The sequence below is a fragment of the Podarcis vaucheri genome (assembly GCF_965113315.1).
Source record: "Podarcis vaucheri genome assembly, chromosome: 13".
Lineage (NCBI taxonomy): Eukaryota > Metazoa > Chordata > Lepidosauria > Squamata > Lacertidae > Podarcis > Podarcis vaucheri.
The window spans coordinates 16,923,982-16,936,607 of NC_138751.1; the positions used below are offsets into that span (position 1 = coordinate 16,923,982).

The following is a 12,626-nucleotide window of genomic DNA, read 5'->3' on the forward strand; positions in this document are numbered from 1 at the left end:
CTGTACTGGGATGCAGTCTCAAAAATGATAGAATGATCTCGATACGAATCCAAGGCAGACCTTTTAACATCACAGTAATCCAAGTTTATGCACCAACTACTGGTGCTGAAGAAACTGAAATTGACCAGTTCTATGAAGACTTACAAAACCTTATCGAAGTGACACCAAAGAAGGATGTTCTGCTCATTATAGGGGATTGGAATGCCAAAGTAGGGAATCAAGAGATAAAAGGAACAACTGGCAAGTTTGGCCTTGGAGATCAAAACGAAGCAGGGCAAAGGCTAATAGAGTTCTGTCAAGAGAACAAGCTGGTCATCACAAACACGCTTTTCCAACAACACAAGAGACGACTCTACACATGGACATCCCCAGATGGGCAACATCGAAATCAGATTGATTATATTCTCTGCAGCCAAAGATGGAGAAGCTCTATACAGTCAGCAAAAACAAGACCTGGAGCTGACTGTGGCTCAGATCATCAGCTCCTTATAGCAAAATTCAAGCTTAAACTGAAGAAAGTAGGAAAAACCACTGGACAGGTAAGATACAATCTAAACCAAATCCCTTATGAATACACAGTGGAAGTGAGGAACAGGTTTAAGGATTTAGATTTGCTGGACAGAGTGCCTGAAGAACTATGGATGGAGGCTCGCAACATTATACAGGAGGCAGCAACTAAAACCATCCCAATGAAAAAGAAATGCAAGAAAGCAAAGTGGCTGTCCAACGAGGCCTTACAAATAGCGGAGGAGAGAAGGCAAGCAAAATGCGAGGGAGATAGTGAAAGATACAGGAAATTGAATGCAGATTTCCAAAGAACAGCAAGGAGAGACAAGAAGGCCTTCTTAAACGAGCAATGCAAAGAAATAGAGGAAAGCAACAGAATGGGAAGAACCAGAGATCTGTTCAAGAAAATCGGAAATATGAAAGGAACATTTCGTACAAAGATTACCATAATAAAGGACAAAAGTGGTAAAGATCTAACTGAAGCAGAAGACATCAAGAAGAGGTGGCAAGAATACACAGAGGAATTATACCAGAAAGATATGGATGTCTCGTACACCCCAGGTAGTGTGGTTGCTGACCTTGAGCCAGACATCCTGGAGAGTGAAGTCAAATGGGCCTTAGAAAGCACTGCAAATAACAAGGCCAGTGGAAGTGATGGTATTCCAGCTGAACTGTTTAAAATTTTAAAAGATGATGCTGTTAAGGTGCTACACTCAATATGCCAGCAAGTTTGGAAAACTCAGCAGTGGCCAGAGGATTGGAGAAGATCAGTCTACATTCCAATCCCAAAGAAAGGCAGTGCCAAAGAATGCTCCAACTACCGCACAATTTCACTCATTTCACATGCTAGCAAGGTTATGCTTAAAATTCTACAAGGAAGGCTCAAGCAGTATGTGGACCGAGAACTCCCAGAAGTGCAAGCTGGATTTAGAAGAGGCAGAGGAACCAGAGACCAAATTGCAAACATGCGCTGGATTATGGAGAAAGCCAGAGAGTTCCAGAAAGACATCTACTTCTGCTTCATTGACTATGCAAAAGCCTTTGACTGTGTTGACCACAGCAAACTATGGCAAGTTCTTAAAGAAATGGGAGTGCCTGATCACCTCATCTGTCTCCTGCGAAATCTCTATGTGGGACAAGAAGCTACAGTTAGAACTGGATATGGAACAACTGATTGGTTCCAAATTGGGAAAGGAGTACGGCAAGGCTGTATATTGTCTCCCTGCTTATTTAACTTATATGCAGAATTCATCATGCGAAAGGCTGGGCTGGATGAATCCCAAGCCGGAATTAAGATTGCCGGAAGAAATATCAACAACCTCAGATATGCAGATGACACAACCTTGATGGCAGAAAGTGAAGAGGAATTAAAGAACCTTTTAATGAGGGTGAAAGAGGAGAGCGCAAAATATGGTCTGAAGCTCAACATCAAAAAAACGAAGATCATGGCCACTGGGCCCATCACCTCCTGGCAAATAGATGGGGAAGAAATGGAGGCAGTGAGAGATTTTACTTTCTTGGGCTCCATGATCAGTGCAGATGGTGACAGCAGTCACGAAATTAAAAGACGCCTGCTCCTTGGGAGAAAGGCGATGGCAAACCTAGACAACATCTTAAAAAGCAGAGACATCACCTTGCCAACAAAGGTCCATATAGTAAAAGCCATGGTTTTCCCAGTAGTGATGTATGGAAGTGAGAGCTGGACCATAAAGAAGGCTGATCGCCGAAGAATTGATGCTTTTGAATTATGGTGCTGGAGGAGACTCTTGAGAGTCCCATGGACTGCAAGAAGATCAAACCTCTCCATTCTGAAGGAAATCAGCCCTGAGTGCTCACTGGAAGGACAGATCGTGAAGCTGAGGCTCCAATACTTTGGCCACCTCATGAGAAGAGAGGACTCCCTGGAAAAGACCCTGATGTTGGGAAAGATGGAGGGCACAAGGAGAAGGGGACGACAGAGAATGAGATGGTTGGATGGTGTTCTTGAAGCTACTAGCATGAGTTTGATCAAACTGCGGGAGGCAGTGGAGGACAGAAGCGCCTGGCGTGCTCTGGTCCATGGGGTCACGAAGAGTCGGACACGACTAAACGACTAAACAACAACAACAACAATACACACTTTACCCCAGTGTGTGCATTTTTGTACACATCACTGGGTCAGAAAACTGCACGGCAAAATTCAGAGAAGTGCAAATGGTCATCAAGTGCAAATTAAGCAAGTTTTCCTTTAAATGTGAACTGAACTGAACCCCCCCCCCCACTTGCAGCAGGCTTTGAGATATAATCCTTAGTAAGTGCTCTTGTGCAGAGACAATCTACCTCAGGCAACTTGACTTGGATCTTTGTGCTTTTCTGCATTTCCATGGGTTGGCACACTGCAGGGGGTACCTAGGAATTGGAGAAAAATCTGTGTTTGTTACCATCGGGAAAAATATGGAAGTTTAAAGTTACTGGACCCGTCTTTTCAATGCTTTGCTTGATCATCCTTCACTTCCTCAATAGTGAATTATGTGGGCGACCCACACCCACTGGTTAGCCACCCAAAAGCTAGCACTAGGGGGGGCTGAGCTTTGACCTTTTACACCCGCTAGCTGCCCTTGCCCTGTTGTTTTATATCGTACTTACTGTTCGGATGTTCTCCACCACCCAGGTCAGCCCGGCAGGTAAGGCGGTCGGCACCTTCACAATCACTGACAGTGCAGGAGGTGCGAAAGCACCCAAGGGCCGGTTTGTTAGCTGCAGGAAGGGGAGAGGGAAAAAGGAGAGAGTGACTAAGGCAAGGAGACGCAACAAATTAAACTTCAGGGAATCATGGAATCCTTGCATTGCAGAGTTGGAAGGGACCCTGAGGATCCTCTAGCCCAGTGGTTCCCAATTGGTGGGGTCCCTCGCACCATTCACATTAACAAAAACCACCACAGAGATATCAAAATTTTCAAAAGTAGGAGGTCCCACAGTACTTAGCTAATTGGGAGCCACTGTTCTCGTCCAAACCCCTGCAATTTAGGAATATGCAGCTGTCCCACATAGGGATCAAACCTGCAACCTTGGCATTATCAGCACCTGTTCTGACCAATTGAGCTATCCAGGCCCAGTGAGCTGGGATGGTGATTGCTGGCAATAAGGATGCAGAAGGGAGCAGTGGTGAATGCAGTATAAGGCAGCTCCTTCTATCCAAGTCAGACTAAGGGACCCTCTAGATCAGCACCGTCTACTTCAATTAGCAGATTCAGTTTAGGGAAGCGTCATACGTAGCTCAGTGGTAGAGCATCTTCCTTGCACGCAGGTCTAATCGCCAGCATCTCCGTGTAGTGCTGAGACGGAACGCTGTCTGAAACCCTGGAGAGCTGCTGCCTGTCAGTGCAGACAATATCAAGTAAGGTGGTCCAGTGGTCTGATTCAGTAAAAGGCAGAATCCCATGCTCCTGTGTTCCAGAGACCCTCTAGGTCCCAGCAGGGCTGCCCAGGTGAGGGCCAGAAAGTCAAGTTAGTCTCTTGCAGCAAAAATGACATCTGTCTGTACATTGTACATTTAAAGCACATGGCTTCCGTACAAAGAATCCCGTGAACTGCAGTTCGTTAAGGGTGCTGAGAACTGTAGCTCAGTGAGGGGTAAACCACAGTTTCCAGGATTCTTTGGGGAAGCCACATCCTTTAAGTGTATTGTGTGTACCAACTCACAAATGTATTATGGCATGAGCTTTTGTGAACTCTTTTTTGTGTAATTAGTAGTCTCTCACTCACTTCATACGAGTGTGTCACCGTCTTATTTTCTTGACGTTGGGAAGTGAAGTTCACATAGTGGCTGGATGTTTCTGACCTGCATGGGAGAAAAAGTAGAGATGAGGGAGGTGAAGAACGGAGGCAGGGAGCCCAACCCCAAGGAGAACAATTGCTGCAGCCAGTGACCCTACAATGGTGGCAGCGAACTCAGCAATGCGTCACCGGGTGTTTCTCATCAGCGGCGTAGCGTGAGTTGTCAGCACCCGGGGCAACACAAGTAATTTGCGCCCCCTAACCCGGGGCAATGCAAGTAATTTGCGCCCCCCGCTGCCGCCCAAACGACGCCGCTTGCCCGGAGGAGGAGGGGGGCAGAGAGGCGAGGAAAATGCAACGGCCCAGCAGCTGCAGCAGCACCGGCGGAGGCGGGGCTGTGAGGAGGGGCTGCCTGGCGCATCCTCCGCGGCGAGCGCTGAGAGCCGCTGCCTGCCGGGCGCCTTCAGCCCGGACGCGCACACAGCTCGTCGGTTCCGCAAGACATGCGGCTCCGCTACAGCCTGCGCCCGAGGCTCTTCGGCGACTCCGGAGGCAGCGAGCGCCCCCCCAAATGTTGCGCCCAGTGCGGCCGGCACCCCTGGCACCCCCCACGCTACGCCACTGTTTCTCATTGTTACCACAACCCCTCTGTGCCCACATTGCTGCCCCCACAAAAGTCTCAGTCCAGCTACTAGCTAGGGGGCAGAAAAGGAGCCTGATCTTCTTGTTACCAAGAAGAGATGTTTTATCTTCAGCTGTCGTAGTGGCCAGACACGGTGCGAATGCAGTTTAATGTGCATATTTTTGTGACGTAAATCACAGCTGTGTGAGCAGCCCCGGAAGCGGTGGGGGAACTTAAATATGGAGAAATAAACAAACTGAGGGAGTAGATGAAATTATTTTGATTGGGAAGATGGTGTGGGAGAAAAGAGCTAAAATAACTCTTTCCTCTAAACACATGTACATACTCATCTGAAAAATCTTGGGCGTCTCCTGTGGCTTCATTTAAAATTGCCAGTTCTATTCATAGATTCCTTGTGTACTTTACCTCTTAGACCCTGCATTCACAGAGGCAGCAAAGGATGTAATACTTAAGTGTCTGGGACACCACCAGCACCACCAAATCCCCCCACATAAAAAAGCTTATGATGTCAGGGAGGAAGAATCCGACCAAGCCTTCTACAAAGCACAGTTTTCTATGTGGAGGGATTTCTCCCCTCCCATATAGAAACACCCACACACCCCACACACAAAGCTGGAATGTTCAGGATGCTGGATTCTGCACCCAGTACCAAATTCTAGGCTTGCACATCACTGACATGGAATCACAGCATACCCCCAGCCCTGGTTACAATTCTCAAGCTCTACCCTGAGCCTGAGCAGTCAGATAAGAAGGGAAAACAACAACTTGTCTCTTACTCCTTGACAATGATGTTGATGGGGTACAGGACAGGGATGGTGTGACTGGCCCCGGTGTCAAGAGTCTCATTCACGTTGTTGTCACTACAAGACAGAGACAGACGTCAAGAAAATGCAAAATATCCTTTCGCCTGCCACCCTAGAAATGGCCCTGACTTCTGCACCCATACCCAGGCAGGAAATTCTGTAACAAAAACTTGCAAATAACTATTCATCTAGACACCTATGGGTTGCATTCAAGTACGACTAACTTAGGTGCATTAATTTCAGTGGGTCTACTCTGAGAAAAAAGTGAGTGGGCAGGGCACCTACGCCTTTAACAGTTAGGTAGCAGAGAAGAAAGCAGCAGAGGTGTTTTGCATGACATGCTCCCCCTGCTGAAATCCCTTCTTCTACACATCTATTAAAAGGTAGAAGGGAGGATACACCTACCTTGTGACATTTGCCTTCATCTCCAAGTAATCTCCCCAGGAGCTGTTGCTGAGGATGCTAAACCTGAGCTGAATTAAAGCCTGCAATGGAGGAGGGAGGAGATCAAAAGTGAGACAATTCATGGCACTTGCTGCCTGCCTGGCTTCCTCCCTCCCTCCCTCTAGAGTGCTGACCCCATCCCCTTTCGTCCCCCTCATGCAGAACAAAGGATCCTCATGGCATCTTGAAATGAAAACTCTAGCAAGAATCAACAGCTTTCTTTTCTTTTCAATCCTATGCTGGTGGATGTCTTAAAGAGGCAGTTTGTTGACAAAATGCAGCCGTGAAAGAGAAAACTGCAAAAATTGTGAAGAAAGGAAGATAAAAAATGTGCTTCCTTTCTGATCGGAAGCCACTGCCTGTGCCTTCTGAGCTTTCCCCTTCCCTACGTTTGTTGCAAATGATCTCCCTGAAGCACTCACACACGGGGCATCTGCTGCAGCCAGCATCTCCCGCTCTCAAAGTCTCCCCCTTTTCTCCTGCTGTCTTGGCAGGATCCCCCTAAACTCACCGTGCTTCTGCTTGTTATCCTCAGCCCCCATCCCCACACATGCCAAAATGATCTCTTCTTTTCTTGCTTTTTATTAAGCAAACAAAAAACTTCTCGTTGTAATTTCTCTAGTTATTGCTTAATTATTTGTTAAGCCAATTCATTGTTCCTAAACTTCATTCTTTACTGAAAAAGCTAGCCAGAGAGCGTATGTTAACCCTCTTTCCTCTTTCCACCACCCTTTGAGGTCGGTTAGGCTGAGAGCCCAAGGTTGCCCAGGGAGTTTCATGGCTGATCAGGGAAGGAGTGCCAGCTGCCAGTGTCACCACATGCTCACCTTAGTATTGCTCTTGAAGACAGGATGGCTGATGTTGCAAGAGAGACCTTTGAGGTGCTGGCTATCCAGTAGCCCATCGCAGCTCATGACAAGCAGAGTGTTGGACTGCAAGAAGAGAAAGGGTGGAGCAAGTTCAGGGTCAACATCTGGCAGCCTTGGGTTGCTAAAACCTGCCCTAGTCAGCATCCCCTTTGTTGTTGAAAAAATGGCCCGGCATCCTGAGCCCAGCTGTCATGTTAATTTCTCAACATAGTGTCATTCCAGGGACTTGTGATAAGTCAAAGCTAGCCTTAGCCACCAGGTGCTGCTTGTAGCAGAGCTCAGAGTACTGCTGCCTGTGAAGTCCAAGCGGGGGGACACCAGAGGACTCTTTGCCTCCAGTGGAGCAGGCTCTTTTAGTCTGTGGCCCTCAAGGCCTTTTTGGGTGGCTCTCTGCAACATCTGAAACCCCCAAGCCCTTGCACTGCCTTCCCAAAGCGGGTAAGCAAGGGTAAGGGTCCAGCCTCCTTCCCAAAGCCTAGTTAGTGCTTTGTCAGCTTTGGAAGGAGTTGGGAGGGCTCTAAGAACCTGCCAGAGCCTCACACCTCCTTCAAAAAGCCTGGCACCTTGGTTAGGTGGCTTTGGGAAGGCAGCGCAAAGGCGGTGTGTGTGTGTGTGTGTCAATTTTTGGCTTCGGTCCTCTCCCCGCATGTGCAACAAGGCAGTGTGTGGCCTATGGGTTCCATTTTGAAGTTCTCTTGCAGCTCACTTGGTGTGAAAAGTTGAGGACTCCCCTTGGGAGGGAGCTAAGTGCATTTCCATTAAGGTCCTGGGCTGGGAAGAGAACAATTTAAGCATCTGTGCCCACCATAGCACTGCATCTTCTTGTTTCATTCTTTTCATCACTGCTGCCAAAAATGTGGGGGAAAGGGTTTGGGTGTGTGATCAGACCAGGCTCTAGGAAGCCTTCAAACTTGAAGCCAGCCCCAATCCAGTTCCAGGGCCCCTTTTGCAGAGGGAATACCGGTACCTACCACCCAAGCTTTGCGAAAGGAGAGGCCTGGTATGTGAGGCATGTGGAGGGTCACAGAGTAGGCATCCTCTTTGCGGTTCTCCAGCTCCAAGCTCATGTCCAAGTCTCTTCCAGGGAACACAACCAGCTCCTGAGACCTGATCAAGAGGATGTTGGGTAGACAAGCTGATTAACAGGCCTCGGTTCCTGGGTCTGGGAGGTGGGACTGTTGAATGCACTAGGAAACTGATGTAGCCTTTGAGTCTCAGTTCCGCCCAAAACTCACAACAGAGTCGCCATCCAGCTGCCCACTAAACAGTTACAGTCAAAAGCATTGAGAGGAAGCTGGGTTGCTGAAGGCTGCCATAGGGCATACCTACATAAAGCTGACTCAAAACAGGGAATCATGGGAGGTGTAATACTATGATGGGGAAAAGCCTAAAGATCTCCAAAAGACCATTCTTAGCAGTCTCATCACCAAATTAAGTCCCAGCATTCTTTGGCAGAAGCCACAGTATTAATGTAGCATACAATCAAGGTAAGCTTTATATTTACTGCTGTAAGCTTTGTAAAATAATATTGTTGGAAACTAAAGCAGGGGGCAAAGTTCACAGAACACCGTGCAAGTCTTGCTACAGTTTAACTCAAAATGGCCACTACTCTAGATTTAAATGGTGTTCTCCAGAATGGCTTCCCTCCCTGCAACACAGTCAGGGAATACTTTGGTTCCCAGAGACATTACAATTTTGTAGTTTAGCTATACCAAGCACAGTACGCTCTCAACCTCAGCCCCTATCTACAATCCTTCAAAGCAGAAGTGACCAATCTGTTGCCCTCCACGTGTTGTTGGACTCCTATTCCCACCAGTCCCCAGCTAGGACAGCCAATGCTCAATGCTGGCAGGAGAACCACTATTGGAAGGATTGCTGTTATAATGTATATGAATTTAAAACTCTCTGCATTTAAAATATGCTGGCATATATGCTAAGACTTATTATTGCAAAAATTCAGACCTGTCCTCCCGCTACCACTTTTAATTTGTTTTCCTACACTAAAAGCATCAGTGACTGTTAGCATCAAGGATGTTCAACATACCCTGAATTGTGAAAGGAGAGTTTCAGGTCAGCATGACACACCTGATCTTCCCCGCAGTGCTTGTCAAAAGGAATCTAACATGTGAGCCAAGAATATTAGAACAGTTAATATGCAACATCTTCTGAACAAGCTATCTCTTCCTGCTGAAAACAGCTAGGCTGTGCCCCGTTCCCAGATCTCTTGCCTGCTCACTCCAAACCATGGGATCCCATACATTCCCCTCCCCCTTTAGCTCTAGCTACTGGGAACAGATAAAGCTGTTTTCATGCGCGCTCTTATGCAGAAGAGTTTGTACTTCATTCTGCACATCCCAAAAGACAGCCTCCACTGAATGCTGCAGGCGTCAATCTCAATTTTGCTTTATGTGCCCAGTTCCTTTGCCCAAACCCATTAAATCCCATTTCCTTCCCTGAGAATCTGGGGTCAAGACAAGACTTGCCCACCCCATCCCCTGGTCTACTGGCCCTTTCACACTGGTTTTTTGTTTCGTTTCATCACCAACATGTCATTGGTTGTGTGCAGCCAGCTTAAAATGAAGCTATGGCTGTGTACACACACCACCATTGGCTTTGGCTCCTGTGCACTCTCACTACAGATGTCTGAAGCTGAGTGCCCATGACATTAGCCACAATCCCTCTGTATCCTGTAGCTTCTTGGGAAATACTGCTGTTTGGTGCATGTTCCCCTCAAGCCAGCTCCCGTCCAATTTGAAAACTGTAAGCAGCGGTTAGGCTGGGGCATGAGCACTTCAGACAGCTGTTGCACATGTGCAAATGACAACACATGTGCAGATGGCAGCTTCGTTGGATTGGAGCCAGGAGGCTGCAGGCATAGGGAAAGCCATCAGCTAATGTGCATCAGGTAAAGACATCATTTCCCCCTGTTTGCTGTACACAGCAGCATAAAAATAGAGACTTGAAGCACTGTGGGTGGGGGGAAATGGCTCCACCGTGTTTCAAGCAGCTAATGTGTACACAGCCTAAGTTGTTCTTTTTCCCAATTTGGATCTAAGTATCCATGATGGATGGCCACAAAACCTCCTGAGGGAGTCCGTCCCACTGTCAAACAGCTCTTACACACCATTCCACTTTATTAAGTTTTCTGCAATGCTTCCCGAATGGAATTGCATTATTGCCATTTGGAGGGGCACTCTTGCACTATAGTGTAACAGAAGCAGGACAACGACAACAACAACAACACCCTGAAAACATTTGCGGCATAAAAAGTTACAGGATTTCAGCTGGAATCCACAGGACATGCGCTGACTGGAAATGAAAAACCAATCCTTTTTTTTTTTTTTTGTAGGTGCAAACCAGGATGGTGTCTAACCGCCCCATTACAATCATGACCACGAATCATCGTGAATGCAGAGTAAAAAGGCCACCTGGATGGTCCCTGTAATCCTACTTTCAAAGTATCAGGAGTCCTCTCACCTCCACTGTCACTGCATTACTTAGGGGGCTCAGAACTGGTCTAGGGTGTCCATTGCTAGGGTTGTTGTCACGCCCAAGAGAGAAGTTCATAAAGAGCTTGATAGGCGATATGTAATCCTCAATGCAGCTCTGAAAGGGAATGGAGGCAGCTGGCAGATAACTTCACGCACCACCCTTACAGATATTGAAGCCAGAACTCTCGTAAGAGGGGTTCTTGGGCACCCACCCCAGAAGCAGCCGCATCTTCAGCAAGACGCAATAGATGCCTGTGTGGACAGCTGCCATATCTCACCCCAGGTGAAGCTTCATGGAAATGAGGGCAACCCTCCGTTTACCTTGAAGAGAATGCTCTCCTGTATGCACACTTCTCCCAGAGAGAGTTCCTTCACCCCATCTGTGACTTTTGTGCCATTCTTAAACACTCCTCGGTGCCTCATCCTGTTCCGGTCAATCTCAAAGCGGAAGGAGAGCTTGGGAGAGAGGGGTCCTGGAGGGAAAGTGGGAGAGAGATTATGCATATAAAGGGATGATGCACTTATGACAAAAGACAGCCAACACTCTTGAGTGGAAGGGTAGCAGGATGAAGACCACCTGGAGGAAATACGGGGGGAGATGGGGTAGGGTGCTATTTTATGCCAAGATCCTTGTTTTGTCAGAAGTAATTCCTGTCCAGCAAGAACCCACCACAATGTTAATTAGTAGCTGCCTCCTTACCGCTGTTGCCTCTTTCTGTTTTTTGTTTGGTACAGTAGCATCATTGCTCATTAATTGACCTTTGATTGTTTTGTAATAATTCAGTTCCTGATCCAAATAGTGTGGTTCCCCCACCCCCAATCCCCTTCATATTTTTCTTATTTTCATTTTTCTTTCAGAGGGAAATAGTGCTATTTCAAAAAATAAAAACAATCAGTGTACCAGTAATTGAAGACCCCCGTTGAAAGGAACCGCAAGTCCAGTTATGGGGCTATTCATCAAGAATGCTCCTGTTGCACTAAACAGAAAGCACTGAAAAGAGCACAAGCAGCGAAGAGGATGCTTTGAAATCAAGGCACAGCAGTTCTTAAAGGCCTTGCAGTGCTCTGCCAGTCAAACAGCAGAGCAAACTGGTCCTTTTTTTATGACACCTGTCTGTCTCAAGAGACAATGGAGTGGGCCACCAGGGATGAAGTCCATTGCATTAGCAGCATCAAAGTGACCTCCCTGGAGCATAGGTCTGGGCAGTATGTATGGAAGTCCTGGGCTGCCCAGACAACAAGACCCCTCTTGGCCTCGCTGATGTGGTCCAAAGGAAAGCACAGCAAGATGTTTGGCACCAGCCTGGCAGCAGGAGTTGCCAGAAGGAGGTATACAAGTGCTGTCTGTTTTAGGGACTCCACTCTGGATTCGTGTAGGGTTTACTCCTTAGCCTTAGGCTCAGTGTTTCCCTTCTCCTAAATGGGCTACCTTCCCAGCTTGATGAGTCTTATCTGCCCACAGCACATGCAGAAACCGCCTTCCTGACAACAGGACCCACTGTTAGTCTCATCCTCTCCATCCGCTGGAGCCTGTCTTTGCATGCAAGGGAAGTAAACTGGTACTGCAGTTGCAAATTTTAAGTGGAACAATAATCACTACCAATTGGTCTGGAAAAAATGAGAGGACAACACAGAAAATGCTGGGATGCAATGGCTTGGTGAGGCCATTGTCTGAATTGTGTATAAAAGGTGAGAGAGGTGAACAAAAGGTACCAATTTCAGACAGAACAGCTAGTGTGGAATATGTGGGCTACTCTTTGGGGAAAGGGAGCTACTGTGGGAACAGGTTATGCCTCAGCCCCCAGGTCAGTCCTCTATGCTGCAGATGTGGGTGATGAATACTCCCCTGGACAGCAGGATTAGGCTCAAGGCAAGGTCCACGATTCCCTGGTAACCCTCACCTTGGTAGTGCTTGGTGGCCAAGCTAGTGCTGAAGCAGATGCTGAGGTCGACCACCAGATTCTTCCAGGTGCTGGCATCACCCAGACACTCCACATCTTCCCGTGGGATTTCCTTGGGCGAGGAGTGCACCTTTGTCACCACGGTAATGATGGGTCTGGAGCTGCAGGAACCAGAGATGGCAACTTGGGTTGTTGTTTATTTAAAAGAAATG

The 12,626-nt window shown here is 47.5% G+C and overlaps 1 protein-coding gene across 3 annotated transcripts in view; it reads right to left on the bottom strand.

Annotated features, from left to right (window-relative positions):
• ITGAL (integrin subunit alpha L) overlaps window positions 1–12,626 on the bottom strand; it is a 50,427-nt gene that overhangs the window by 7,113 nt on the left and 30,688 nt on the right. For all 3 annotated transcript variants that reach the window (XM_082195901.1, XM_082195903.1, XM_082195902.1), the window contains 11 exons: window positions 12,415–12,575; window positions 10,835–10,986; window positions 10,500–10,628; window positions 9,067–9,140; window positions 7,994–8,129; window positions 6,981–7,085; window positions 6,115–6,194; window positions 5,683–5,766; window positions 4,252–4,327; window positions 3,133–3,243; window positions 2,827–2,895 (listed from right to left, as the gene is read on the bottom strand). In XM_082195901.1, coding sequence (XP_082052027.1) covers window positions 2,827–2,895; window positions 3,133–3,243; window positions 4,252–4,327; window positions 5,683–5,766; window positions 6,115–6,194; window positions 6,981–7,085; window positions 7,994–8,129; window positions 9,067–9,140; window positions 10,500–10,628; window positions 10,835–10,986; window positions 12,415–12,575 — 1,177 coding nt within the window. The remainder of the gene's footprint in view (window positions 1–2,826; window positions 2,896–3,132; window positions 3,244–4,251; window positions 4,328–5,682; window positions 5,767–6,114; window positions 6,195–6,980; window positions 7,086–7,993; window positions 8,130–9,066; window positions 9,141–10,499; window positions 10,629–10,834; window positions 10,987–12,414; window positions 12,576–12,626) is intronic.